The 27,669-nt window shown below is 42.4% G+C and overlaps 1 protein-coding gene across 2 annotated transcripts; it reads right to left on the reverse strand.

Moving 5' to 3' along the window:
• On the reverse strand, nucleotides 1–27,077 carry LOC139754529 (xanthine dehydrogenase/oxidase-like). 2 transcript variants are annotated; one of them, XM_071671835.1, is made up of 6 exons: nucleotides 26,922–27,077; nucleotides 8,194–8,251; nucleotides 3,549–3,645; nucleotides 3,029–3,264; nucleotides 734–859; nucleotides 1–317 (listed from the first exon to the last, which is right to left on the reverse strand). In XM_071671835.1, exons 1-6 carry the CDS (start codon nucleotides 26,976–26,978, stop codon nucleotides 16–18), a joined length of 876 nt encoding a protein of 291 aa, XP_071527936.1. In that variant the 5' UTR covers nucleotides 26,979–27,077; the 3' UTR covers nucleotides 1–15. The 2 variants fall into 2 exon arrangements, with proteins under 2 accessions (XP_071527936.1, XP_071527935.1); XM_071671834.1 differs by having other exon boundaries at nucleotides 1–320.
• Nucleotides 27,078–27,669: the final 592 nt, after the last annotated feature.

Below are 27,669 nucleotides of genomic sequence, written 5' to 3' on the forward strand. Positions count from 1 at the left end.
TACACACACACACACTCACACACACACACACACACACACACTCTTACACACACACACACACAAACACACACACACACACAACACAAACACACACATACACATACACACCCACACACATACACACACACGCACACAATTGCTTACCAGAAAAACTCTTTGAATTACCTTCAACTCGGGCGGGAAAATGAGCTCCTGACTAGGGTCGTATGGTTTGAACTTTGCAGGGTCGAAGAGCATGGGCAGTGCCTCTGTTTCCCCGTTCTCTCCATTCATGGCACGGCTGGTACCATTGATTTCCCCGTTGCTTTGGCCGTTCACTGCTGCGAAACATTGAGATCAGATAGCAAGATATCAAACGAAATTAGTAGGGAGAAATGAACAGTTACCAAGGTCAGGGGATGGAGAGCGTTCTTTTCAGTAAATAGGAAACATGAAACAGCTGTTGCTGAGTGTATCCTAGCACTACACACACACACACACACACACACACACACACACCTTCCTCTCCCCGCCGCACATGACATCAGCCACACTCACCTCTGGTCACAAGTCCCCACCATGCAAGCACACCTTTACTCAGCCATCCACAAGACCCTACCATCCACACACCTCCTCAGCAACAGGTAGGTCCTCATCACCTACAGACACCTCCTCCCAAACACACACACACGCGTCCTCTGCTCCTCCTCCTCCAACACCACCACCACACCTAGCCCTGCAGGCTGACACCCACCTGCTGAGCTGCCACCACACGCGTTGCCGTTGAGTTTGCAGCAGTCAGTTCTGCCACAGCCGTCCGAGGTCAGGCTCCGGAAGCCGTCCAGGATGGGTCGGTATCCCGTACAGCGACACAGGTTCCCTGCAAGGCCACAACTTTACACTTGCTGACTCTCTCCTTCCTCTCTTACCTGTCATCTTAACTCCCTGATTACGTTGATAATGGTGCAACCCTCGAGAATGATGACATGACTGATGGGTGCTTTCTTCAGAGGGATTGACACCCCATTCAAGGTGTCTGGTGTGTATGAGCTGGATTCATGTCTGTCTGGGGTTAAAAGTGATTGAAGACTTCTGCGGAGGTGCAGACTTTCCGCTCTGGGTGAGCCACTGTTCCAGTCATGTAATGTAGTGCTGCATGTCTGATGTTGCTGCTATGATGTCAGTGTTGTGATGTGATGGTGGCATCGTCTGCATACGAAGGGACCCCTCATGTTGAGATTTGCCTGAGGTAATGGGGGGGGGGGGGGGTCAGTCGTGTAGGAATAGACTAAACACTGTCGGGGTAAGCACTTCTCCTTGGGGAACTCCACTGTCGAGATTTACTGTTTTGAAAGTGAAATCCATCGTGATTGGCATGGCGGCCAGCTATGAAACTGGCAAAACACTTCATGTCATTGTCGTGGCGGGTAGTGTCAAATATGTTTTATGATGAGATATCAGGACATTGTCAAATGCTTTGTTAATGTCTGTTGTCACTAGTACTGTGTGGGAGGGGCTTTGTTAATGTCGATTGTCACTAGTACTGCGCGGGAGGGGCTTTGTTAATGTCTATTGCCACTAGTACTGTGCGGGAGCGGCTTTGTTAATGTCTATTGTCACTAGTACTGTGCGGGAGGGGCTTTGTTAATGTCTATTGTCACTAGTACTGTGCGGGAGGGGCTTTGTTAATGTCTGTTGTCACTAGTACTGTGCGGGAGGGGCTTTGTTAATGTCTGTTGTCACTAGTACTGTGCGGGAGGGGGATTGTGGTTGGTTGAATACCATAAGGATTTGTGAGAGCGCAGTGCTTAGCAGTGTGGTCGTTGAGTATTTGGGCTTGAAGCCTTGTTAAGTAGGATGTTTTCTTTGATTCTGTTGTGTATCTTTTTTATCCCCAGAGTTTGGATACTGCAGATAGAAGTGATATATGTAGGGCGATAGAAAGGGGAGTTTGATGGTTTGGAGGGTTGTAAGACTGGTACTGCGTTGGGAAGTTTCCAAATGTGAGAGAGATTTTGCTGCGTAACCAGGAATAGTTGTAGATATGTTAAGTGCGTGATTGGAAGTGGGCCATAATGTTTCATGTGAAAGCTCGATACGTTGTCAGTGCCTGTAGCCAGGAGAGGGTTTTTTTATAAGGTTTTAATTGTATTGCATGTGTCGGTGGGCAGTTGTTTTTCTGGATGGAATTTATGTTGGTTTTTCACGACTTTTCCCGTTCAGGAGTAAGGTTGGTCTGTCGCCGATTTTTTGTGGTGTCTCATGATATTGTGAGAGAGAGTGAGAGAGAGAGAGAGAGAGAGAGAGAGAGAGAGAGAGAGAGAGAGAGTATAGGAGCATTTCCATGAATTTCAAATTTACGGTAAATGATGGTTAATTTGCAGTTAGGTAGGATGTGGGTCATTATGAAGGTACCCATGTTAGACATGAGTAGAACTCCCAAAGATTATCATGCTGTGTTCACAGTGATCATCTGTGCTGTCAACCGGTCTGTTGTACACCTGTCTGTTAATAGGTTCGCATTCCAATTATTTCTTCTAATGACAACCTTCCCACGCCACTGTCATATCTTTTCACAATATTTCACTTTCGTTTACATTTAGTAGATTTATGACCGAGATCTATACACAGCATTCACTGTGATATGTAACAGTAAATATTACGTGTACGGAGGGATGGCTGTGTTCGAGTGGTGACACGGCCTGCCTGATGGCGCCACCGTCGGGTTAGATGCTTGGCCGTGTTGCCGGCACAACAGATAACGTTACCTCACTCGATCTTGTTTGTCAGCCTAGTGCTCTGCTTACATAATATCAGATAGGTGGTAGAAATTACTACTTCCTGACCAAGAGAAAACACTTTCCATTAAAAAAAAATCTCTGAATCTATGATTGACTGAGATCTGATATTCTGCAAGTTAATTTGGACGAAGCGTAGGCGAGCACAGATTTTTCCGGTTTTGCCATGAAATCCTATGGGACGCGCCGTATGACACTGAACCGTACCTAAGACGGGTGAGTGTGTGTGTGTGTGTGTGTATCCATCCTACCTGTGAAGTATTCATCGAGTTGGTCCATAGTAGGCTTGGGGTTGTTCCTGAGCAGGGTGTACATGGACATGACGATGCCCGGCGTGCAGAAGCCACACTGCGAGCCATGCGCACGTGCGATGCGCTCCTGGACGACGTGCAGCCCAGTCCTGGTGGAGCCGATGCCTTCCACGGTGGTCACCGCCAAGCCGTGGACGGACGCGACCGGCGCCAGGCACGCGTTCACTGAATAGTGTCTGCAGGAGAGATCAACGGGTGTTGACCATGGCCATGTCTGAAGGGAGGATGACCACTACGGGAGACACACAGTGCACGGTAATGGTACAGACTGTGCACTGGTATGGTATCAACTCCAGAAGGGATGAAGACTGGCATTAATAGGGTTGGGCAGGTGAGTTTACAGGGGGGGGTGACCAGTGGAATTGTTATGAGAGCAGAGGAGTAAGCACAGTAAACAAGATTGCATAAGGGATACTCACGTTGGCTTGCACTTATTGTGGCATGGTGTAATGCTACTCACTTGACTTTGTCGTTGGAGCGGTCGTACTTTGAAAGCATCACGGTACAGGCGCCACAACCACCTTCCCCACATCCTAGCTTCGTCCCTGGCAGCCGCACTTCCTCTCCATTAAGGAACACACACCAATACTCACGACAATAGGTTCAGTTTTATTTTATGTGATATGCGTGTTTCTACGTACGGAGAGGAAATTTCATATGCATGGGGCCCCATCCTTTCTAACCGTAGTTTCACATACAATTACCTACTTGTGAATACGGAAAGGTTAGTTTATACATGGGAGCCTGCCTTTTGATGTAATAACCCATTTGTGTATGTGGGGAGGGAGATATATGTACACCCGTGGTCCACCACGGCTGTGCTTAAATGCTTTTGTTTTGTGTGGACATCCAGTTTCCATGCTAATGTAGAACACAGAACCAAATCCAGTTTATCATGGCTCGTTCATAGCCTCTCTGCTTTGATGCGCTTGGCCTTCCGAGATGTAATATCTGAGTTGAGGCTCCCAGAACACTGCTGTACAACTATAACTAAAATATTGTTTCCTTTAGTCTTCCTTAAGATGTCTAGCACCAGTAACTGCACCCTGCTTCGTGAGGCCTCGCACACATATCCTGACTTTATCATTATTCCTCCAAATTTGTAGTCGTTCTCCTTCGTTCTTACGTAAACAAAACGTACAAAAAAAAAAAGAAAAAACAATAGCGACTTTGATCGGACTTGTCTGAGGCCAAGGGTTGATGTTACGCGTAAACCAAACGAGTTTGAACAACAAAAACAAAAGTGGTCGTGCTGCTGCAAGGGATGTTGACTCGCCTACCTGTGATGGTGGCCAGTGGTTGTTGTTCTTTAAACTTCGACATAATCGTGATTATCTTTAATTTCCCACAATCCTAAATTAAATCAGTTAATCCATAAATCAACAATAATCCTCTAAATATTTCCTTTTCAAAAAAAATACAGTGAATTAACTGTAATAACATTTTGATTTGACAGAAGTTCTGAGCCGTTGTGTGGCAAGAGCCACACGACCTATTGTGTTACCATAGAACGTTATGACATCCCTGGTAGCTCCCAGTGGTGAGGGCCGGAGAGGTTATCATTACTGCGGTGGTGTTCACAACACCAGAGGAGTAGTCCAGTTACACGTATCTATATACAATTAAGAAAAAGACGATATAAAATAAAACAATGATGCACAAGAGCGCCTTTCTAGCACGACACATACCCGGCCCGAAGAAAAACACAGGCCTACCAACCTCGTCTCCTCTCTGCAACGCTGTTAACCCGCATCATAATACGAAATTATTTTAAATTCGTTTTGTATTACACAAACATAGTTACCCATGTTGCTGTCAGCATCACTTACTATCCTGTAACTATGTACCATTTATTTCATGTATCCTAAACCTGCCTTCCTCAAGGGCTATGGGATTGGTCCCCAGGGCCCACGGGGGCCCACCTGCCTCCCTCCTACGTCGATCTACTGTGCCCACTGCACGCTCTATACCTGCCCCACCTGCCCCTAGGTAGGTACCCTTCACCCATACTCTGCTGAAATGCTTTGTCTATATATATATCTAGACCATAGATATTCGAAGACTAAAAGCAAAATGCTCCCACCTCACCTGTTACGTCCTCGCTAACTTTACACACACACACACACACACACACACACACACACATGTATTCATTCGGGTAGTTCTGCGTAAGCATTTATAAACATCATATATATATATATATATATATATATATATATATATATATATATATATATATATATATATATATATCTTTCATAGTATTCGCCATTTCCCGCGTCAGCGAGGTAGCACTAAGAACAGAGGACTGGGCCTCTCTCTCCAACAGCCAGGAATTGGACCCGGGACCTTTTGAGTGCAAGACGGGAACACTAAGCTAGGCTATGATCGTCCCCCTATTAAATAAATAGCTTCGATTACAAGTAATCGAATAACCTTCGTCTCACATCCATGAGCAACAGGAATAGGAGACGAGGGGCATCAGTGCACCTTCAGAATAGGCGAGGACCTGTTTTCCTTGGACGTCATAACAAAAAAAAACATGTTTACTAGAAGCCGTTAGCCATTGGCTTATATTAGTGAGCGTTGATTGCCACACCGTCCGATGCCTAACCTCACTTTAAACTTATTGAACCAGTAGTACTCTCCTATACCTACGTAATTCATATCTAGGTACATTTACCTATATACATTGTACCTGAATATCCTTTCTCATACCTGACACTGGCAGAGTTTGCAGGATCTGGTAATCAATAAATTGACAGCAACCTGAACTTTCAGAACACGGCCAGGGCTTCCCGTCTGTTATCGAACCCACTCGCTTTCAAGCTTCTAAGATGCTAGTTTGGAATTATAAGATAATATATTTTCTTCATTATTCTTATCACTGTGCGTCCCTGCCTCTCGATACGTAGTCAATACGATAACAACCCACCTTATTTACAGAGGCTACCAGACAGTTCGTACTTAAATAAGCATGAGCTGAAGGCTGACATTTAGAACTTACGCCACGGGACCATATCTGGCCACCGTCCAACCGCTGGGCCCACGGCAGTGTTAGAGATTCAACAGAACGAGGCGTTATTTTAATTTTTATCAGGTTTATCCACACTCGCAACGTGAAATATGATAGGTAGAGAACTGTGATAATCTAATGAGAATTCTTACTTTTCACTCGTCATGTCTGTTTATGTAGTAGGTGATAGGCAACTACTGACTGCGACCCAATACCCATAGTAGTCATTTTCTTCATGCGTCACTCGTGCGTGAGCAGCTGTGCTTTCAGCCCACAAACGTGCATGCATCCTCTCTCCCCATCTCACGCGATAACATTTGACCGCACAACTGTGCTTTCAGCCCACAAACGTGCATGCATCCTCTCTCCCCATCTCACGCGATAACATTTGACCGCACAACTGTGCTTTCAGCCCACAAACGTGCATGCATCCTCTCTCCCCATCTCACGCGATAACATTTGACCGCACAACTCACAAGACTCGTTCTTCGTAACCTTCATGAATATTCTAGCTTCGATGGGCGAGCGTTGCGCGCGCTGACCTCGCGTTTGGACAGAGTCTCAGTCGTAAAGTAGACAACTCTCTGTCGGTCAGTCAAAATGAACGTGCTAATAATGGGACTAGAAAAAGAAAAAGAAAAAGTCGTGTCATCACACTGGCGGGACCTTGACCCCATCCTGACATGATGGGGGGGAAATTCTTGTCACCCAAGCGTAGTTCCTACAGCCCAGCCAACACTCCAGTGCTTCTTCCGCGTTCCATACACCTCAGTGAGGGCTCTCCGACCTCCTCCCACATCAAACCCCAAACACTTCTCTTATCTAAATCCCACGCGTTCCTCACATCAAACTCAGACACACTCACAGAGTAAAAGCCCACACAGACTCCCTAATCTTAAGCCAGATCCCTCCGTAATCTGAAATTCAAACAGTTCCCTGATCCTAAACCAAAATCCCAAATTTCTTCCATGTCTTAAACCAAAACTCTTCCCTAATCTTACACTAACCCCCCCCCCCTTATCTCAAATCCAAAGTCCCCTAATCTTAAACCATAACTCTCCCAAATCTTAAACCTTAGCACATTCGTAATCTTAAACCAAACTTCTCCCTAATCATAAACCCAAATATCTTTTCTAATCTTCAAAACACTTACAAACTTAAATCTAAAACAACTTCCTTCATCTAAAATTCAAAAATCTTCCTATCTTAGACCCAAACACCGTCGTTTTAACGGTTAAAACTTGCATCATTTTAAACCCACATACCTTCATCTTGAAATCTAAATAACTTATCTTAAAATTGAACCTAAACAAGCCATATCCCTGACCATAGATAAGAAAATTTTCCATCATATTAAATCCAAGTAAAGCACCTTCCCCATAAACCCACAATAAACCTTCACAATAAACCCAGGTACGATACCTTCACCTTAAACCCCAAGAAAGAGACCTTCCCCTTGCAGCTAAGTACATTACCCTCACCTTAAACCCAAGTGCGATACCTTCACCTTATAACCACACGATCCTTTCTCATGATACACCCTCAAATCCTCCTACTTTATGCACGGTACCGATACTGCCGCTCCATAATTCGCCTGTCTTAGGATACTAAAGTATTCATGTAATGCCTCACGGTCATCACGAAATTAAAATTGAATTTAAGTTTGACGCATCATTCATTTCTTTTTCTAAGAATGAAAAATGAAAAGGGTTGCAGACTCATTCTCACGAGACACGCCTCCCTTATCTTGTGTTGACCTCTTTGGTCACGAAGCTGCGACCCTTTAGGGTATGATATAGAGTGACCTTTGATCTAACCCCGCAAGGATGAGGTCAAAGGCTACGACATCGTGCCCCAACGTCCAGCTCAAGAAGTTAAGAGAGAGAGAGAGAGAGAGAGAGAGAGAGAGAGAGAGAGAGAGAGAGAGAGAGAGATACAAAGGTGATTTTTGTACTTCGTTTTAGATACCTCCAGATGTTAATTCTGGCTATCGTGTAATTGCATGTGAATCATGTTCACAGACAACCTCTCACAATGATACAGTCCCAGAAAGACTGCGAGAGGATCACTTGAGTTGAAAAAAGGATACGTCGGTTCCGGAGGTAGGTGAGCAGCGTCCACTCAGGGTCCACGTCATCGTCCTCAACCTGCGACAGAAAGGAGTTCAGTTAACACATGCAAGCAAGACCCGGGGAGAGGGACGTGGGATGATGGACAAGTGTTCAGTTAACACATGCAAGCAAGACCCGGGGAGAGGGACGTGGGATGATGGACAAGTGTTCAGTTAACACATGCAAGCAAGACCCGGGGAGAGGGACGTGGGATGATGGACAAGTGTTCAGTTAACAACACATGCAAGCAAGACCCGGGGAGAGGGACGTGGGATGATGGACAAGTGTTCAGTTAACACATGCAAGCAAGACCCGGGGAGAGGGACGTGGGATGATGGACAAGTGTTCAGTTAACAACACATGCAAGCAAGACCCGGGGAGAGGGACGTGGGATGATGGACAAGTGTTCAGTTAACAACACATGCAAGCAAGACCCGGGGAGAGGGACGTGGGATGATGGACAAGTGTTCAGTTAACAACACATGCAAGCAAGACCCGGGGAGAGGGACGTGGGATGATGGACAAGTGTTCAGTTAACAACACATGCAAGCAAGACCCGGGGAGAGGGACGTGGGATGATGGACAAGTGTTCAGTTAACAACACATGCAAGCAAGACCCGGGGAGAGGGACGTGGGATGATGGACAAGTGTTCAGTTAACAACACATGCAAGCAAGACCCGGGGAGAGGGACGTGGGATGATGGACAAGTGTTCAGTTAACAACACATGCAAGCAAGACCCGGGGAGAGGGACGTGGGATGATGGACAAGTGTTCAGTTAACAACACATGCAAGCAAGACCCGGGGAGAGGGACGTGGGATGATGGACAAGTGTTCAGTTAACAACACATGCAAGCAAGACCCGGGGAGAGGGACGTGGGATGATGGACAAGTGTTCAGTTAACAACACATGCAAGCAAGACCCGGGGAGAGGGACGTGGGATGATGGACAAGTGTTCAGTTAACAACACATGCAAGCAAGACCCGGGGAGAGGGACGTGGGATGATGGACAAGTGTTCAGTTAACAACACATGCAAGCAAGACCCGGGGAGAGGGACGTGGGATGATGGACAAGTGTTCAGTTAACACATGCAAGCAAGACCCGGGGAGAGGGACGTGGGATGATGGACAAGTGTTCAGTTAACACATGCAAGCAAGACCCGGGGAGAGGGACGTGGGATGATGGACAAGTGTTCAGTTAACACACATGCAAGCAAGACCCGGGGAGAGGGACGTGGGATGATGGACATGTTAGCGAGGTACCTTACCTTGCGGAAGCCATAATTGTGATCAGAGATAAGATCTGTGAGATTTAAGATGTCTGAGGATGTATATGGGAGTTGAGGAGGGAGTGAAAGACTTTGGAAACGGTAGATGTCAAAGCTACAGGACGGTAGTCTGAGAGGTTAGAACGGTCATCCTTCTCAGGGATGGTATGTACCGACGCATGCTTCCAAGGAGAAGAAAAAATGTTGGGTTTTAAACAGAGGAAGACAAGACGAGCAAGCACAGGGGTAAGTTCAGAGGCACCCTCTCAGTGCACGGGGATAGATGCCATTAGGACCATAAGCCTTGCTTGTGTCCAGGGAGAGAAGCGCTTTTATGACAGAAGAGATTACGGGAAGATGGGGCATAGGGTTAGTAGGAGGAGCATCAGGGAATGAATAAATGTTAGTCATCCTTGGTAGAGTTAGAGGAGAAATGGAAACCAGAGTTGCTTTGCTTACGGGAGAAACAGCTAGAGTATCGTCATTGCAGAAAAGTGAAAAAGACAAAGCGACAGAAGTTGTCAGCGATGCCCTTAGCTACAGATCAGAAAGACTTATCGGTGGATGACGAGGAGAGATTATCGCACTTCCTCTGAATAAAAGAACACTTTGTCTCACGGATAACTCGCTTGCAGCGATTAGGGCAGTGATAAAAGCTGACCGGGAGTCAGAGGAAGGAGAGTTTTTCCAAGCCCGATGTACCTGATCCTTGCCTGAATGGCCTCAGAACAGGGATGGTTGAGCCATGGACTGGAAGAAGAGGGGATAAATCCTTCCATTCCCGCAACACTAAACTCTGCTCTGCGTTGGGCGGAGACGGAAGCATCATCACATGAGAGATGGTAATTGACCCAAGAAAGATCAGGAACGAATTCGTGAGTTATTCCAGCCAGCTTTTCTTGAGGTGCCAATATTCACGTTTTGAGGAGAAGATGCCGTTCAGACAGATGCATTTACGACAATGTGGTCAGATGAACCAGCTGTGGGTAAGACTGTTTGGTCACAGTGCGAAGATTAGGGGTGAAAAACAGATCTAGAATAATAGGAGAGTGGTCACAGAGGTCAGGAATATGGGGTAAAGTGGGACATAACTTGCTATAGATCATTGAGAATGGAGAACGTGAGGGCTTTAATCATTTGATTCTTGAAAATCCCGCTTATTTTATACCCCTCATCTGCTGATTATGCCACACGTAACTTCATTCAATCTGTATTCATTGCTAAGAACTTTAATTTGTCTCCAAGCAGTTTTGAAGCCCATCCTAGCATTAACCAAATCAATATGAGAGAATTGACAAAACACGAAAACATAAAAAAGTAGTCCAGGACACATCCAGATACCCAGGTCAATCCCCCGCCACCTGGCCCTCCTTAATCACTCTCCCTTACAAGGGTTACGGCCAGACATAGCAGACAGTGCTTGGCCTAGATATATTGGTGTACGGCGGGAACCAAATGTGATGTTTGGATTTAAATAACTTTGTTAAGTACTGGCACCTGATGAGGTGGATTGTTTCCACGAAACATGTGCCACATGTATAGAAAAATTACATGTTAAATCAAATTGTAGAAACTCCTACTGAAGTGAGATTTCACGTTCATATATATATATATATATATATATATATATATATATATATATATATATATATATATATATATATATATATATATATGTATATATATATATATATATATATATATATATATATATATATATATATATATATATATATATATATATATATATATTATCCCTGGGGATAGGGGAGAAAGAACACTTATTCCCTGCATGTCGTAGAAGGCGACTAAAAGGGGAGGGAGCGGGGGGCTGGAAATCCTCCCCTCTCGTTTTTTTTTTCAATTTTCCAAAAGAAGGAACAGTGAAGGGGGCCAGGTGAGGATATTCCCTCAGAAGCCCAGTCCTCTGTTCTTAACGCTACCTCGCTAACGCGGGAAATGGCGAATAGTATGAAAAAAAAAAAAAAAATATATATATATATATATATATATATATATATATATATATATATATATATATATATATATATATTCCTATGAGTCCATGGGGAAAATGAAACACGATAAGTTCCCAAGTGCACTTTCGTGTAATAATCACATCATCAGGGGAGACAAGAACTTGTGTTTCATTTTCCCCATGGATTCATAGGAGTATCTTGATCACGCACAAAATTGCTTAATTTGTTTATGGATGGGTTTGTTAGGGAGGTGAATGCAAGAGTTTTAGAGAGAGCGACAAGTATGCACTCTGTTGTGAATGACAGGGCTTGGGAAGTGAGTCGGTTGTTGTTCGCTGATGACACAGCGCTGGTGGCTGATTCGGGTGAAAAACTGCAGAAGTTGGTGACTGAGTTTGGTCGAATGTGGCCTTTGTTGTCTTTTCCTAGCGGTATCTCACGCGCGTGCGGGGGGAGGTGGGGTTCCATTTCATGTGGCGGGATGGCGACGAGAATGAATGAAGGCAGCAAGTATGAATATGTACATGTGTATATATGTATATGTCTGTGCATGTATATGCATGTATACGTTGAAATGTATAGGTATGTATATGTGCGTGCGTGGGCGTTTATGTGTATACATGTGTATGTGAGTGGGTTGGGCCATTCTTTCGTCTGTTTCCTTGCGCTACCACGCTAACGCGGGAGACAGCGACTAAGTATAATTAATATATATATATATATATATATATATATATATATATATATATATATATATATATATACACACAAACAGGTAGGGAAGAGAGAGAGAGAGAGAGAGAGAGAGAGAGAGAGAGAGAGAGAGAGAGAGAGAGAGAGAGAGAGAGAGAGAGAGAGAGAGATTTTTCTCTACGTCACGCAACTTGCTGGATGCGGTGGGTGTCAGACTATAGGCAATCGTGACAGACTGGAGAGTCATCAGGATTATGTGTCTAGCCTTAATACCCCTCTGTACGTATAGTACCATAAAGCCTCCAGACGCGTGCCCTACCTCACGAGATGTTAACACAGTACCATTGTATAAACTCATATAATCACATTACTGGAACCACAACCACAGACTCCTAAATCCTAAATAATGTTAACACTGTTACGTCGCTGTGTGTCCTCTTACACTGTAGGCTTTTGTTTCTCTGGTGTAGAGGTGTGGAAATCCATAAGAACATTCCAAGGGTGATTCAGGCACCACTGTGTGAATTGAGCAGGAAAATCTTACTGTTGGGATTTTCTTGATCTCAACAAAGGCATTCTTAGTTTTCTCTGGGGCAAATCCTAGGCTTGAATATAAGCTGATCATCTGCACCTATATTTCAATATACGTTATACAATTACGAAACAGTGATGCGACACCAGAGTCCTGTTTGTTAAATACATTCATATTATTTACGTAACTTCGATCAGTAGGCTTTGGAAGCCAGAACTGCAAACACATACGGTGAAGACATTTCGCCAAACACTGAAATGATGTTAGTTGCATATATATATATATATATATATATATATATATATATATATATATATATATATATACTTTCTTTCTTCCTTTAAACTATTCGCCATTTCCCGCGTTAGCGAGGTAGCGTTAAGAACAGAGGACTGGGCCTTTTTTGGAATATCCTCACCTGGCCCCCCCTGTTCCTTCTTTAGGGGAAAAAAAAAAAGCTCTGTATGCCTTGGACATGTTTACCAAATGGCGTCCTAGCTTCGTCTCTTCGATGTATATCAACTGACTTATATTTCTCTCTTGTGCCTCCCCTGATGATGTGATTATTACACGAAAGTGCACGTGGGAACTTATCGTGTTTAATTTTCCCCTTGGACTCGCAGGAATATCTTGATCACGTGCAAAATTGTGATCCTTTCCAATATATATATATATATATATATATATATATATATATATATATATATATATATATATATATATACATATATATATATATATATATATATATATATATATATATATATATATATATATATATATATATATATATATATAATATTTTTGCCATAGTTGAACCAGGAGCTCCAGGAACAGACGAAGAAAGGCCACATCCGTTTACATTCATTCTCTTGCTGTCATGTGTAATGCATCATATATATATATATATATATATATATATATATATATATATATATATATATATATATATATATATATATATATATGTGTGTGTGTGTGTGTGTAAACTTCAAAGTGACCAGCCAATGTGGTCACGTGGCCAGGGTTATGAACCACCACGCCTCAGTCACGCGTCAAGAGATTACTGATTCAGGATATTCTTGTAAGATTATTTAGTTTGTAGTAAATAAAACTTGACACTGGAAGAGTAATGAAAGTGTCAGTTAATGCCACAACAAAACCGCATCGAGCGTGGGGAAATGAAAAAGTGAATTAGTGATTAACCAAGGATACTGAGACAATAGCAACATATGGCATTCTATTACGCAGAGCAGAGACGAGTGTTTCTGACAATCCAACCCCGTTGGAGACTATTTCCCCAGACGGGGGGTATAACGCTGATATCTAACAGGAATCCAGATATGCCATACCTCGCTCTGATACACAGGATGTCTGTATAAATTGTGCTAATAAAAAGTCTAGAAGAGCTGATAACTCAGTTCCAGTATGGGGCCGAGTGTCAACAACAGGGGTCGTGCGCCAGCATGAGCCTCAAAAGAATCTTAAGAGTGTGTGCACGGAATAGTCAGCTGTACCAATGAAGCACGCTGGGTGCACCGCGCTGCATGTGAATAGTGCACTTACAGGCCGACTTGATCTGGGCAACGTTAGCCGTTGCTTAACGAGGACTGTCGCACGCCCGGATCCCCGTGCACGCACGGACCGAAATGACCAGAAAGACGTGTGTAACCAGTTGATGCTCACTTAAGTGAAGTTTGATCACTAGATGTGGTGACTAAGCAGAGCCGCTAGTCAGTATTATACTGTGCGCTAGGAATTGCAGTATATTGCTTGTTCTGAAGCGTTTCGGGTCATTAAGTAAATTTTCTCTTGTGGTTTAATTATTATCAGCAGGATGCATGCCATATTATTCGACAAATGTTAGATGATAAAGGGTAAGAATATCCGCGGCCTTTCCTTAGCCTCCTGGAAAGTGGTGACAGTGAGCTTGGCAGTCCATTGGCCTAGTTGGGCCATTAATGTCCTCATTATGGGGTTTACTTGAACCTTGGCTTATGGGCCCCCCATGGTAATCTTACGTGATCATCGTCAACTATCAAGAAACGAGAGTAGAAATCCACCTTTGGCGAGGTTGTATCGTTGGAATACATTATCATCAAAGAACTTATTGTTCCAAAGGAGTCTTCATTTCCCTGCAACTGAAAGCAGGGCAACCTTGGGCTACACTAGCCTTCAAGACGGTCCTGAGTAACACTAAGACTTTCATAGAAATTGGTCCTTAAATATATATATATATATATATATATATATATATATATATATATACATATATATATATATATATATATATATATATATATATATATATATATATATATATATATATATATATATATATATAACTATCGTCTCACTAAAATAGAAATATGCATTGCCTCTCAGATGTGTAACAACAGCGTAGACTGTAAAGTATAAGCTATAGCCTCTCACCTTAATACCTCTATACCCTCGGAAATGTCTCCAATTACGACTTGAAAGACGCCCATAAAGACGAGATGAAATTTTACTCTAGTAACCGGCTGATGTCTTGGGCAATACTATAGTGATTAAACTGCCAATGTGAACCATTAAAGCGAGCTTTTATTGCTATTATAGTTCTTGAATATGGTATGTGTCCTAGAATGAGTTCATGATTTCAGCTGAATTCTTGGGAGGGTAAAATTAGCGTGGTATTCAGTGATTCCTTATCTTGAAGTTAAAAGGGTGATCAGTACGGCAAAGGAGACTGACTGGAAATATATTGTAGAAATCTGAGGTATACGGGTTAAGAAACTACTGTCGGCTCTTTTTTCCCACAGCGCATCCCAGATCCGTCCACACAGCATCCCAGATTCGTCCACAAAGCATCCCAGATTCCTGTCCACACAGCATCCCAGATTTCCGTCCACACAGCATCCCAGATCCGTCCACACAGCATCCCACATCCCTGTCCATACAGTTTCGCAGCTCCTGATCTATTTAGTGTCTCTGAACTTGCACCTGTGCTTGCTCGTCTTTTCTTCCTTTGTTTAAAACCCAAAACTTTTCCTTCTCCTTGGAAGCATGCGTCGGTACATACCATCCCTAAGATGGATAAGTTTTCTAACCCACCCTCTAACTATCGTCCTGTCTCTTTGACATCTACCATTTCCAAAGTCTTTCAGTCCCTCCTCAACTCCCATATCCCACAGTCTACTTTCTGATCACCAGTAAGGTGAGATCCACTGGTGATATTCTTTTCTGTATTACTAATGCTTGGTCATCATGCCTGAGAGATTATGGGGAATCGTATGCATTTGTCTATGACACATTCAGAACTTTTGACAGGGTGAGGCATCGGGGTCTCATCCTTAAACTTCCCTCTTTTGGCTTCCCTCCCTCACTTTGCTCCCTCATATCTGGCTTCCTGTACGGCCGGAGTCCCTCAGGGTTGTATCCTTCTCCTACACTTTTTCTCCTTTTCATTAACGATTTCCTTTCTTCCACAAATAATCCAATACACTCATACGCTGACTCCTCAACATTTCAATACTGTTCATCCAAAGCCTTCACATCTGTTCCTTCTTCTCTTAATCGATCTGCATCCTGTCTTGACACAACTTCCTCAACAAACTCATATTTGGACAGGATATCTCAGCGGGGTAAACAAAATCTGGTCATGTTTAATGCCTCCAAAACTCAGTTTCTACCCGTCTCTCTATAGAAAATTCTTCAAAACTTTCCTCTCGCCTTTGACTGTTCTGTAATTCCACCACTTGACTCATTGAACATGCTTGTTTTTACTGTAACATCCACTCCATATTGAAAACCTCACATTAGGGAAATAGTTAAGTCTGCGTATAAGAAACTGGTTGTCCTGTTTAAATGTCGAAATTTGTTTTCATCCGAACAGTTGCTCCGTTTATACAAAGGATTGATTCGTCCTTGTATGGAGTACTGCTCTCACATCTGGGGTAATTCTAGCTCTGCATCCTTACTTGACAGAGTCGGAAATGGTCCGACTTATAATCTGTCCCAGGCCAACTTCAAGACTTGACTTGCTTACCGTATGCCGTGTTGTTGGTTCACTTTCCCTATTCTATAGGTATTACTCTGGTTTTTGCTCCCGAAAGCTGGCTGCTTCTGTGCCCCCCACCACTAACGGTGAGGCCTTTGGCAACTCAAGCGTGGGCCGTTTTGATAACTATTTCTTTCCCTACTCATCGGAACTCTGGAACTCTCTATCCTTTCAGGTGTCTCCCAAGAACTATGACCTGGCGCATTTTAAAAGACAGATTTTTCATTTCCTCCAAAATTCGTAAATAGTTTGCCTTGTGCCTTCTTTTCCCTTTCATTTACATCTCAATTAAGGCCCGGGGTTGATGTAGAGTTTTGTCTGTGACTGGAGCCTCCAACGTAATATATATATATATATATATATATATATATGATATATATATATATATATATATATATATATATATATATATATATATATATATATATATATATGATAGAGTTGATAGAGATGCTCTTTTGAAGGTATTAAGAATATATGGTGTGGGAGGCAAGTTGTTAGAAGCAGTGAAAAGTTTTTATCGAGGATGTAAGGCATGTGTACGTGTAGGAAGAGAGGAAAGTGATTGGTTCTCAGTGAATGTAGGTTTGCGGCAGGGGTGTGTGATGTCTCCATGGTTGTTTAATTTGTTTATGGATGGGGTTGTAAGGGAGGTAAATGCAAGAGTCCTGGAAAGAGGGGCAAGTATGAAGTCTGTTGGGGATGAGAGAGCTTGGGAAGTGAGTCAGTTGTTGTTCGCTGATGATACAGCGCTGGTGGCTGATTCATGTGAGAAACTGCAGAAGCTGGTGACTGAGTTTGGTAAAGTGTGTGGAAGAAGAAAGTTGAGAGTAAATGTGAATAAGAGCAAGGTTATTAGGTACAGTAGGGGTGAGGGTCAAGTCAATTGGGAGGTGAGTTTGAATGGAGAAAAACTGGAGGAAGTGAAGTGTTTTAGATATCTGGGAGTGGATCTGTCAGCGGATGGAACCATGGAAGCGGAAGTGGATCATAGGGTGGGGGAGGGGGCGAAAATTTTGGGAGCCTTGAAAAATGTGTGGAAGTCGAGAACATTATCTCGGAAAGCGAAAATGGGTATGTTTGAGGGAATAGTGGTTCCAACAATGTTGTATGGTTGCGAGGCGTGGGCTATGGATAGAGATGTGCGCAGGAGGATGGATGTGCTGGAAATGAGATGTTTGAGGACAATGTGTGGTGTGAGGTGGTTTGATCGAGTAAGTAACGTAAGGGTAAGAGAGATGTGTGGAAATAAAAAGAGCGTGGTTGAGAGAGCAGAAGAGGGTGTTTTGAAATGGTTTGGGCACATGGAGAGAATGAGTGAGGAGAGATTGACCAAGAGGATATATGTGTCGGAGGTGGAGGGAACGAGGAGAAGAGGGAGACCAAATTGGAGGTGGAAAGATGGAGTGAAAAAGATTTTGTGTGATCGGGGCCTGAACATGCAGGAGGGTGAAAGGAGGGCAAGGAATAGAGTGAATTGGAGTCATGTGGTATACAGGGGTTGACGTGCTGTCAGTGGATTGAATCAAGGCATGTGAAGCGTCTGGGGTAAACCATGGAAAGCTGTGTAGGTATGTATATTTGCGTGTGTGGACGTGTGTATGTACATGTGTATGGGGGGGGGGGGGCCCCCCCATTTCTTTCGTCTGTTTCCTTGCGCTACCTCGCAAACGCGGGAGACAGCGACAAAGTATAAAAAAAAAAAAAAAAATATATATATATATATATATATATGAAAAAAAAAAAATATATATATATATATATATATATATATATATATATATATATATATATATATATATATATATATATATATATATATATATATATATATATATAAACGCATCCATACCCACTTTTAAGGTACAACTTGAAACCCTAACCTTATACCGCGTCCTTGGACCGCTGAGAGCCACCATGTTGTGCCGGACCACAGACCCCGTCCCTACACTGAGGCCAGCCCCGCTCCCTATCCAGTAATAATAACTGTAATTGTGATGCATCCTGTATGTGTGGCGCTCTCCTCCACAACAGGGAACTGAGGTAACAAGACTGGCCCACATGATTACTATGAAAACGTAGACGCACACACTCACCCTTGCGATGTGACAGTTACATATTTTGTCATCCTCAGAGAAAACATAATTGCCATTGTTTTATTGTGAATTATACTTGTACAAAAAAGAATATATATATATATATATATATATATATATATATATATATATATATATATATATACGATAGAGGAGAATGAAATAACAGAGGGGGTTTCTACGGTATTCCATTTTAGCTTCAGGGATCAGGTTCGATGTTGAGAACGAGAGACTGAACTGAAGATATGAAAACACCAGAATCATCCTTGTAGCTAGAGGCAATCACACTTACGCCACTCCACCTAACCTCTGCCGTGATAAAAGAACCTCTATATGCTATAGGATTAAGAGATCAGAATACCTACACATCCCCCAAAAGGAGGCTTGGGCAAATATCTATGACGACTCCCTTCTCGGTCCGTTACATCTATACTAGCGACGCGGTCATGAATGTAATCATCTTCCAAGCTTACATAAACAGTGGCGACGCTCCAACGCTAACGATACCAACAGGGTTTGCCTGGGTAAGAGGGAACACGATTCCCTCACGGTAAAACCCACCAGGCCACGACGACCGAAAAAAGAAAAGAGAAAAAAAAAAAATAGTTAACCGGTCAGTATCGTCAAGGGAAGAGAGCATTCAATATTCGGGAGAGAGGCACAGGGAACAAGTTGATATATGATTGTTAATATAGTAAGGAAGTCGTGGGCAATACATCACATCGGAATCCTTCTACAACTCCTGCCCATAAGGCAACATCAGTGCTTTGGATTTTGCTTTGTTACACAGCAAAACCGATAGGATCAATTTAAGCCTTCGTGAATAGGAGACGAGCACAAAGAATTTTTCAGACATCTTTAATGCGATTATGAGAGTAATTCTTGCTGTTAAACAGGGATGATATAAAGGGAAAGTTCATATTCCTTTGACTACATATCATCATCGATGACAGACAAGATATGAAAATTTATCTCTTACCTTTTTTTATTTGTTCGAATGCGTTGCTGATGACGTCTCCAGTCACGGCCAAAAATTACAAAGCAGTTTTTTTTTTTTAATGTTTGCCAATGTATATACTGACACACACACACGCGCGCACGTACGAACACTCCCTGACCTTATCGAACCTAAGTTGGCTAACTTAACGGTGAATTAAGTTCGTCTTCGGTAAGTCAGGCTACGTTGATCAACGTAACCCACTTATATTTTTTGATCTGCTCTTATCTCTTCTCCAAGGTCAAGTGGCCTTGTTATCGCATTCAAGATTAGGTAATGTTGGATCTTTGTATGTTGTTAGTCGTAATAACCCAGACAACACGCAAGGCGGAGAAAGGAAAAGAATAGCAAAAGAAATAATCAGGTTGACGCTGGCAATGACGTCGAGCGCCAGCACTAGCACTCCCCCTCACCACAAGAGTACCGTGAGTCCACCCTCCCCCCCCTCCTCTTCTTTTTATTTCCTTAAGGAAACTTAAAAGAAAAAAGAAAAACAGGAAAGCACCGAGCTCTTTAGCAGAGCAGCAAAGTGCATGTGGTGCATTATGTAGCGAAGACGACGTGAGAACGTTCACGTTTACATTTGAAAATGGATGAGAAGAGGTTCCAGAAGATCGAGGAGCTTATAATATGCCTGGGCCCTGGGGTAGCGGCGACCATCCCTTCTCCCCTCGTTGCCTTCGTCTGTGATGTGATATAAAAGCTCAACTTAGGCCATATAAACTTTCCCCGGAACTCGTTTTACCTTGACTTCGTCTCTCTAATGTCGGATCTTGTTATCGCCCTTAAGCTAACGTCGCACAAACAGCACTTTTTTTTTTTTTTTACCACCATGTACAAATAATATGATCTCTAGTATTTTCAACCACTTGAAGTTCACCTAATACCGCAACTCTGCTCTGAAGCTGGTTTTTGGACTTCGGTTACGTGGGAACAGAGTTCGTGAAACGTGCCAAATGTCGCCAGCAGTGATATACCAAACGGTGATCACCTCAGTATTGATATAACGTACCCTACACACAGCTAGTGTCCATATCTCAGATCACCTGAACATTCGCCTCCCAAACGTCTCACGAGCTTATGTTTGGGTAGGTTAGGTTAGGTTAGGTTTGTACCGCAACCCAACGACGTAACGGAACTTAGCTTCGAAAACGGTTGGGGTGGAAAGAGGGAGAGGGGGGAGAATCTTCAGGTGGTCATATATCTTTAAACTGCCCTGAGTGTGTGAGATGTCTGGCAACCCATTAGAACTTAATCAAGAGCAAAGATGCTGAAGTCTGCAATGTATGTTATTCATTTTGTCATTACGTGTTATAACTGAAAAATTGTAATTTCGTATCTTAGAAATAACACAATATAACACTGTTGAGCTGCAGCCGACGGGGTGTGTGTGTGTGTGTGTGTGTGTCTGTGTGGTATGTTTTTTTTATTTTGTAATGTTTTCACGAAATGAGATCATTCGGATCCCTAAAGTGACCTTTATGTACGATCCTTGAGCATGAGGGGCGTGACTTTGTCTTGCCCAAGACTCGCACCGTCGTGTTCCATGGTTTGATGAGGGTTAGTATCTTGGCGTGGAATAGGTGACTTAGTTTTCTGATAAGATAAGAAGGGACACAGTTCTCAGAGGTGCTCAGATACAATTATTCTGAGTTATTTAAAAGGAAATGGTTATTCATTCCTTAAGGCGTGAACGGCATTTCCTGCCGTAAACACATTTTGACTAGGCTAGGCTGCATGTAAGTTAATTTAGGCCTTGTTTAATTTTGTTAGGTTCCTCGATCGCACTGTTTGTTCATACCATCTCATACCATGTAAAGCATACGGACCTCTATCAACTACCTGTTTTATTTTAATATTTTCTTACTAATACAGCAGGAGAGGAGAACTCGACCGATGAATAACATAAGCAACTGGACATATTTTATGCAGACGACGCCACTCGTCATATAAGCCTCTAACACCACAACTCCTCGGGCACCTTCCACAGTCACCTTAAGCAGCCAGGGTCCGAAGCTTCGACACTGGACTTATAAATAGACCGCAACACAAACTTGTTCTCTCCACCGTGGATCGACTGGTAGAAATAAAACCCCGCCTGAAAGTAGTCGAGGGTTGACCACACGTTGTATCAGGTGGGAAACCCCCCCCCCCACACACACACACACGCTAACGTTACAAGGCTTAATTAATAGACGAACACATGTTAAACCAGGAACCGCATCAGGTAAAACTCGCCTTTGTACAAACATTCCACCGTGCAGGGAGGACGTTCCTTCCCATATTGACTTACAGCCCCAGTACTTCTTAACTGCACGCCACTCCAGCTGAAGCTACTCAGACTGTGTAGTGAGACAAGGATTCGGTTCGTCTCCACAAATGAAGAATATATCTTGACATGGAAAATACCGAAGAACAACATTGATGATTTCACATACTGTCTGTTGGTATAAGCTTCACAGGATTAAAACACACACACACACACACACACACACACACACGCGTGTAAAATTCCCTCCTCGTACGATACAAAAGGCAATTACCACATACAAAAAAAGCTAGAATCCAGAAGAAAACGAGGCGCCCATGACCCGGACAGCAGCACTAATATGGAACACTCTTGCTTCCCATGGAACCTCAAATACCTAGGAGTTAAAAGCTCCTGTCATCCACGATACGAACATTGAACAAGTTCCTCGTCTAGATTAACGAACCAGAAGTACTTTACACAGCAAAACACGCACACACTTCAGTAAAAGCTGTTTATCCATACGATTTATTACAGTCTTCATTGTAATCTCCCCTCGCCCCTACTTCTCCCAACAACACAGTTAAAGTGGTAATGGTTAACGCTACTGACCATGGATCATCATCGTCCCCGCCGGGGTCGGGTGTGGATGAGTTCGAATTCTGGGCGTGGCAGTTAGCGTGCACCCAACCCAGGTGTTCATCCTACCCTCGGCGCTACTCTATGGATAGGTACCTGGCTTTAGGTGTCTGTGTGTGCGACAGAGTTGGTTTCTGTGGGCCTTGTGTTGAGGAAGGAGTGCCAGTGATCTAGTTGTCTTTTAAATGATTAGGTTAGTGATGTTCATTATATATATATATATATATATATATATATATATATATGTGTGTGTGTGTGTAAGGTGGGAGCAGGCTTTCTTTAAAGCACATTGAAGTGAATACGACAGTATACTTACAGCTATTAATATCCTTTTTTATGTTCTCTAATTTTCTCATTGTTGTTCTGCCGTAAGGTGGTTGCTCAAGCACCATTTGTTCAAGATTATCCATTTCATGTCAAGCAAACTTTCGCCATCACAGAAACATCATCAGGAATTTACACACACAAAAAAAAGAATAAAAATGAGTCACAAAACTTGAATATAGAACAAAATGCAAATCTGTATATATAAGAACCAAACCATTGTATATGGGACGTAAGAAGTGAGGGAAGATACTGTAAACCATACAAAATTAACATTATTAATTTATATTTCTTAGAGTGCTTTACCCTCAATTTTACGTTGTATATTCTGTGGTTTGTTTCTCATATACGTTCCATGTACTGTGGTTTGTTTCTCATATACGTTCTATGTACTGTGGTTTGTTTCTCATATACGCTCTATGTACTGTGCTTTGTTTCTCATATACGCTCTATGTACTGTGGTTTGTTTCTCATATTCGTTCTATGTTCTGTGGTTTGTCTCTCATATACGTTCTATGTTCTGTGGTTTGTCTCTCATATACGTTCTATGTTCTGTGGTTTGTCTCTCATATACGTTCTATGTTCTGTGGTTTTTCTCTCATATACGTTCTGTGTACTGTGGTTTGTCTCTCATATACGTTCTATGTTCTGTGGTTTGTCTCTCATATACGTTCTGTGTACTGTGGTTTGTCTCTCATATACGTTCTGTGTACTGTGGTTTGTCTCTCATATACGTTCTATGTTCTGTGGTTTGTCTCTCATATACGTTCTGTGTACTGTGGTTTGTCTCTCATATACGTTCTGTGTACTGTGGTTTGTCTCTTATATATTTGTTTGCATGATAACAACATTTTGCAACACCACCACAACCCAAACGAGACTCTCATCGTTACCACATTCCCTACTATCCATTGCCAGGGTTTCTATTGTGGTTTTATAAAGTAATTCTATAACAGTCTTGAAATTCTTCAGTCTACATTCAAATGTGCTTTTAAAAATGTAAATAACGCACATTTAAAACCTAAATTAATAACGCCATTTATCCTGATATAGAAATTGACGAAGATGACAGGTCAGCGTGACCAGTGTCGTCTCATTTTCTTTTTCTCTCATAATCTAACACTACTCTGTTGCTGAGGAAGATGAGGAGCGTATCATATAGCCGGTAACCTGTTCTTCTCGAGGCTAATTTTATCCTAGATGGACACGATTACATATTATCAAGATTAGAAGTGACACGGAGTCCGCTGCAAACACCACTGTGGTCTCATGAGATTGTACACTGCTTCTAGCAGATGCTGCTCCAGTTTTAGCAGTGTAAACGTTGGTTTCAAACATCACATGGGCTTCAATAGAACGTCAGTCTTCTATTCAGACCTAACCCTAGGGGGGGTTTCATGCGTCCTACGTTAGGTAACTTTCCTAGCCGTGGCGCGTTACATACACCCTCCACACCAGCTGTGGTGTGTAGCACCTCCTTGAGAATAAATCTGTTGAGCGGTCATGAAAAACTAAACGGGACGATCCTGTTTTTTTTATTATTTATCTCCCCCTATTTAACCCAATGCCTGTTACGTTACACCGTCGGAATAGAGAAACAAAAGATAAATGAATTACACACGAACAAAACACGCTGGCAAGCACTGTGCAGACCACACTGAAATATTTGAAAAAGAAAGAAAAAAAAAGAGAGCAGTTTAGCAAAAGAAAAGTTATATTACTCGCTTTAGCACGACGCGTCGGTACAACCGCTGAACAAGGTGGTATGTATACCCTGAGTTATCATGGCCCTTCTTAATAGCTTAGTCAAAGCTCACTCCATACATATGGATTGTAGTTTATATATATATATATATATATATATATATATATATATATATATATATATATATATATATATATATTGGAAAAGATCACAATTTTGCGCGTAATCGAGATATTCCTATGAGTCCACGGGGAAAATGAAACACGATAAGTTCCCAAGTGCACTTTCGTGTAATAATCACATCATTAGGGGAGACACAGGAGAGAAATAAAAGTCAGATGATATACATCGAAGAGACGAAGCTAGGACGCCATTTGGTTAAACACTTCACTAGAATAATACAGGAATGAAAAATAAGCTACAGGCTTATACAATAATAATAATAATGTTAATAATAATAATAATAATAATAATAATAATAATAATAATAATAATAATAATGTTGATAATAATAATAATTAGTATCATTATCATTATATAGGTCCGGTAGATATCTGATTTACCACGCACAAACATGTATGACATCTGTAGTGTCATTGTGATAAGATATCTATTCTTTAAGCCTACGTCGGTTGAAGGTGGGGTTATCTGTGTATGTGTTGTGTGTGTATTGGTTAGATATCGATCCTTGATTCGTTATCAAGCCAGAAATCGTTGAACACAAGTTCAGCATACATGATTAACGGAAAGATGACTCTTACATGATTATGAGGGAAGACACAGCAGTCATCGCAGTCATCCTATGTGCGCTGTTGGGGGCTGGGGTGGAACATTGTGGTATTTGGCAACGTAGCGGCAACGACGACCTTGTGGTGATACCATTCACATCCTTCGTATAGATTACTCTTTTTCCCCATTCATCCATCTCATAGTACATACATATGCGCTGATATCAACACAGGGTGAATATATTAATCGAGAATATACGACGACACTTGCAGGGACCAACCAGTAAATATAAGTATAGTAATCTTATCTATTTTTTTTTTTTCAAACTTTGTCGCTATCTCCCGCGTTAGCGAGGTAGCGCAATGAAACAGACGAAGGAATGGCCCAACCCACCGACATACACATGTATATACATAAACGCCCACACATGCACATATACATACCTATACATTTCAACCTATACGTGCATACACATACACAGACATATACATATGTACATGTTCATACTTGCTGCCTTCATCCAATCTCGTCGCCACCCCACCACACATGAAATGGCACACCCCCACTCATCCTCTCCACATGGCCACACCATTTCAATACACCCTCTTCTGCTTTCTAAACCACACTCTTCTTAGTATCACACATCTCTCAAACCCCTTCATCACTTACTCGATCAAACCACCTCACACCACATATTGTCCTAAAACATTTCATTTCCAGCACATCCACCCTTCTCCGCACAACCCTATATAGTTGCGAGGCATGGGCTACAGAGCCCATGCCTCGCAATTATATAACATTGTTGAAACAACTATTCCTTCAAATATACCCATTTTTGCTCTCCGAGATAACGTTCTCGTTTTCCACACATTCTTCAACGCTCCCAGAACCTTCGCCCCCTTCCCCACCCTGTGGCTCACTTCCGCTTCCATGGTTCCATTCGCTGATAAAATCCACTCCCAGATATCTAAAACTCTTCACTTCCTCCAGTTTTTCTCCATTCAAACTTACTTCCCAATTCACTTGTCCCTCACCCTTACTGAACCTAATAATAACCTTGCTCTTATTCCCATTTACTCTCAGCTTTCTTCTTTCACACACTTTACCAAACTCAGTCACCAACTTCTGCAGTTTCCCAACCGAAATCAGCCACTAGCGCTGTATCATCAGCGAACAACAACTGACTCACTTCCCAAGCCCTCTCATCGACAACAGACTGCATACTTGCCCCTCTCTCCAAAACTCTTGCATTCACCTCTCTGACAACCCCATCCATAAACAAATTATACAACCATGGAGACATCACACACCCCTGCCGCAAACCTACATTCACTGAGAACCAATCACTTTCCTCTCTTCCTACTCGTACACATGCCTTACATCCTTCATAAAAAAAATTTCACTACCTATAGCAACTTACCTCCCACACCATATACCTCGCATATTCCAGACCTTACCTTCTTCCCATTGACGAAGAATACCAGAGTACCAGTTGAGTTTGCCTTCTCAGGCATAGCGATGGTAAAATTAAACAAGTTTACAAGTAGAGACAGAGAAAGGTGCTCGCACAACCTTCCCCTTCGGCGTCTTGATCACAACTGACCATCCAGCTGGAGAGTCGAGACTCCGAGAGTCGAGTTGAGTCACCGAGTGACTGAGTCCTAACAGGGCCCAGAGTTGCCAACTCAGTATTTCAGGTGGCGTTAGATTCACTCCCGAAAAAGCGCTAAAAAAGCGCAAATTGTAATAAAATGATAGCGGAAAAGAATGGTCTTCGAATCATTTCAGCCAAATTGTTAATAACAGGTACGACTGGCGGCTTTAACACTACAGCACTCACCATTATTCCAGATCTGCTAATTCCCAATCCGGAATCTCTTCGTCCTCGGTGTCCTAGGATTGTGTTGGTCTATGTGGTGGTTCGCGGTTGAGATGATTCGTATGCTTTAAAAGACCCAGTGTTTTTTAGTACTTCCTTAGGCAGTTTATGATCATAACAGCAGTTTCCATTTCTTCTTAATCCATACTTGATATTTAGTATTGCATCTAAGCTTTTCATACTTACTATGTTTCGAAGCTTTGACTTCACGAAGTTCATATGACTAAAGATACGCTCTACATCAGCGTTGGAGTGAGGCAACGTTAGCACAAAGCCAACTCAGACAGGTTACTGAAGGAATTTTCTGTTGCATCCCTGGACGAGGC

The sequence above is a fragment of the Panulirus ornatus genome, chromosome 17, assembly GCF_036320965.1.
Source record: "Panulirus ornatus isolate Po-2019 chromosome 17, ASM3632096v1, whole genome shotgun sequence".
Taxonomy (NCBI): Eukaryota; Metazoa; Arthropoda; class Malacostraca; order Decapoda; family Palinuridae; genus Panulirus; species Panulirus ornatus.

Coding starts and splice junctions, on each gene's coding strand:
- LOC139754529 (XM_071671834.1), bottom strand. CDS start 26,978: ATGCCTGAGAAGGCAAACTCAACTGGTACTCTGGTATTCTTCGTCAAT. Junction 860..3,028: donor ACTCGATGAATACTTCACAG/GTAGGATGGATA, acceptor GTGGCCTTGCAG/GGAACCTGTGTCGCTGTACG. Junction 321..733: donor GTGTGGTGGCAGCTCAGCAG/GTGGGTGTCAGC, acceptor AATGTTTCGCAG/CAGTGAACGGCCAAAGCAAC.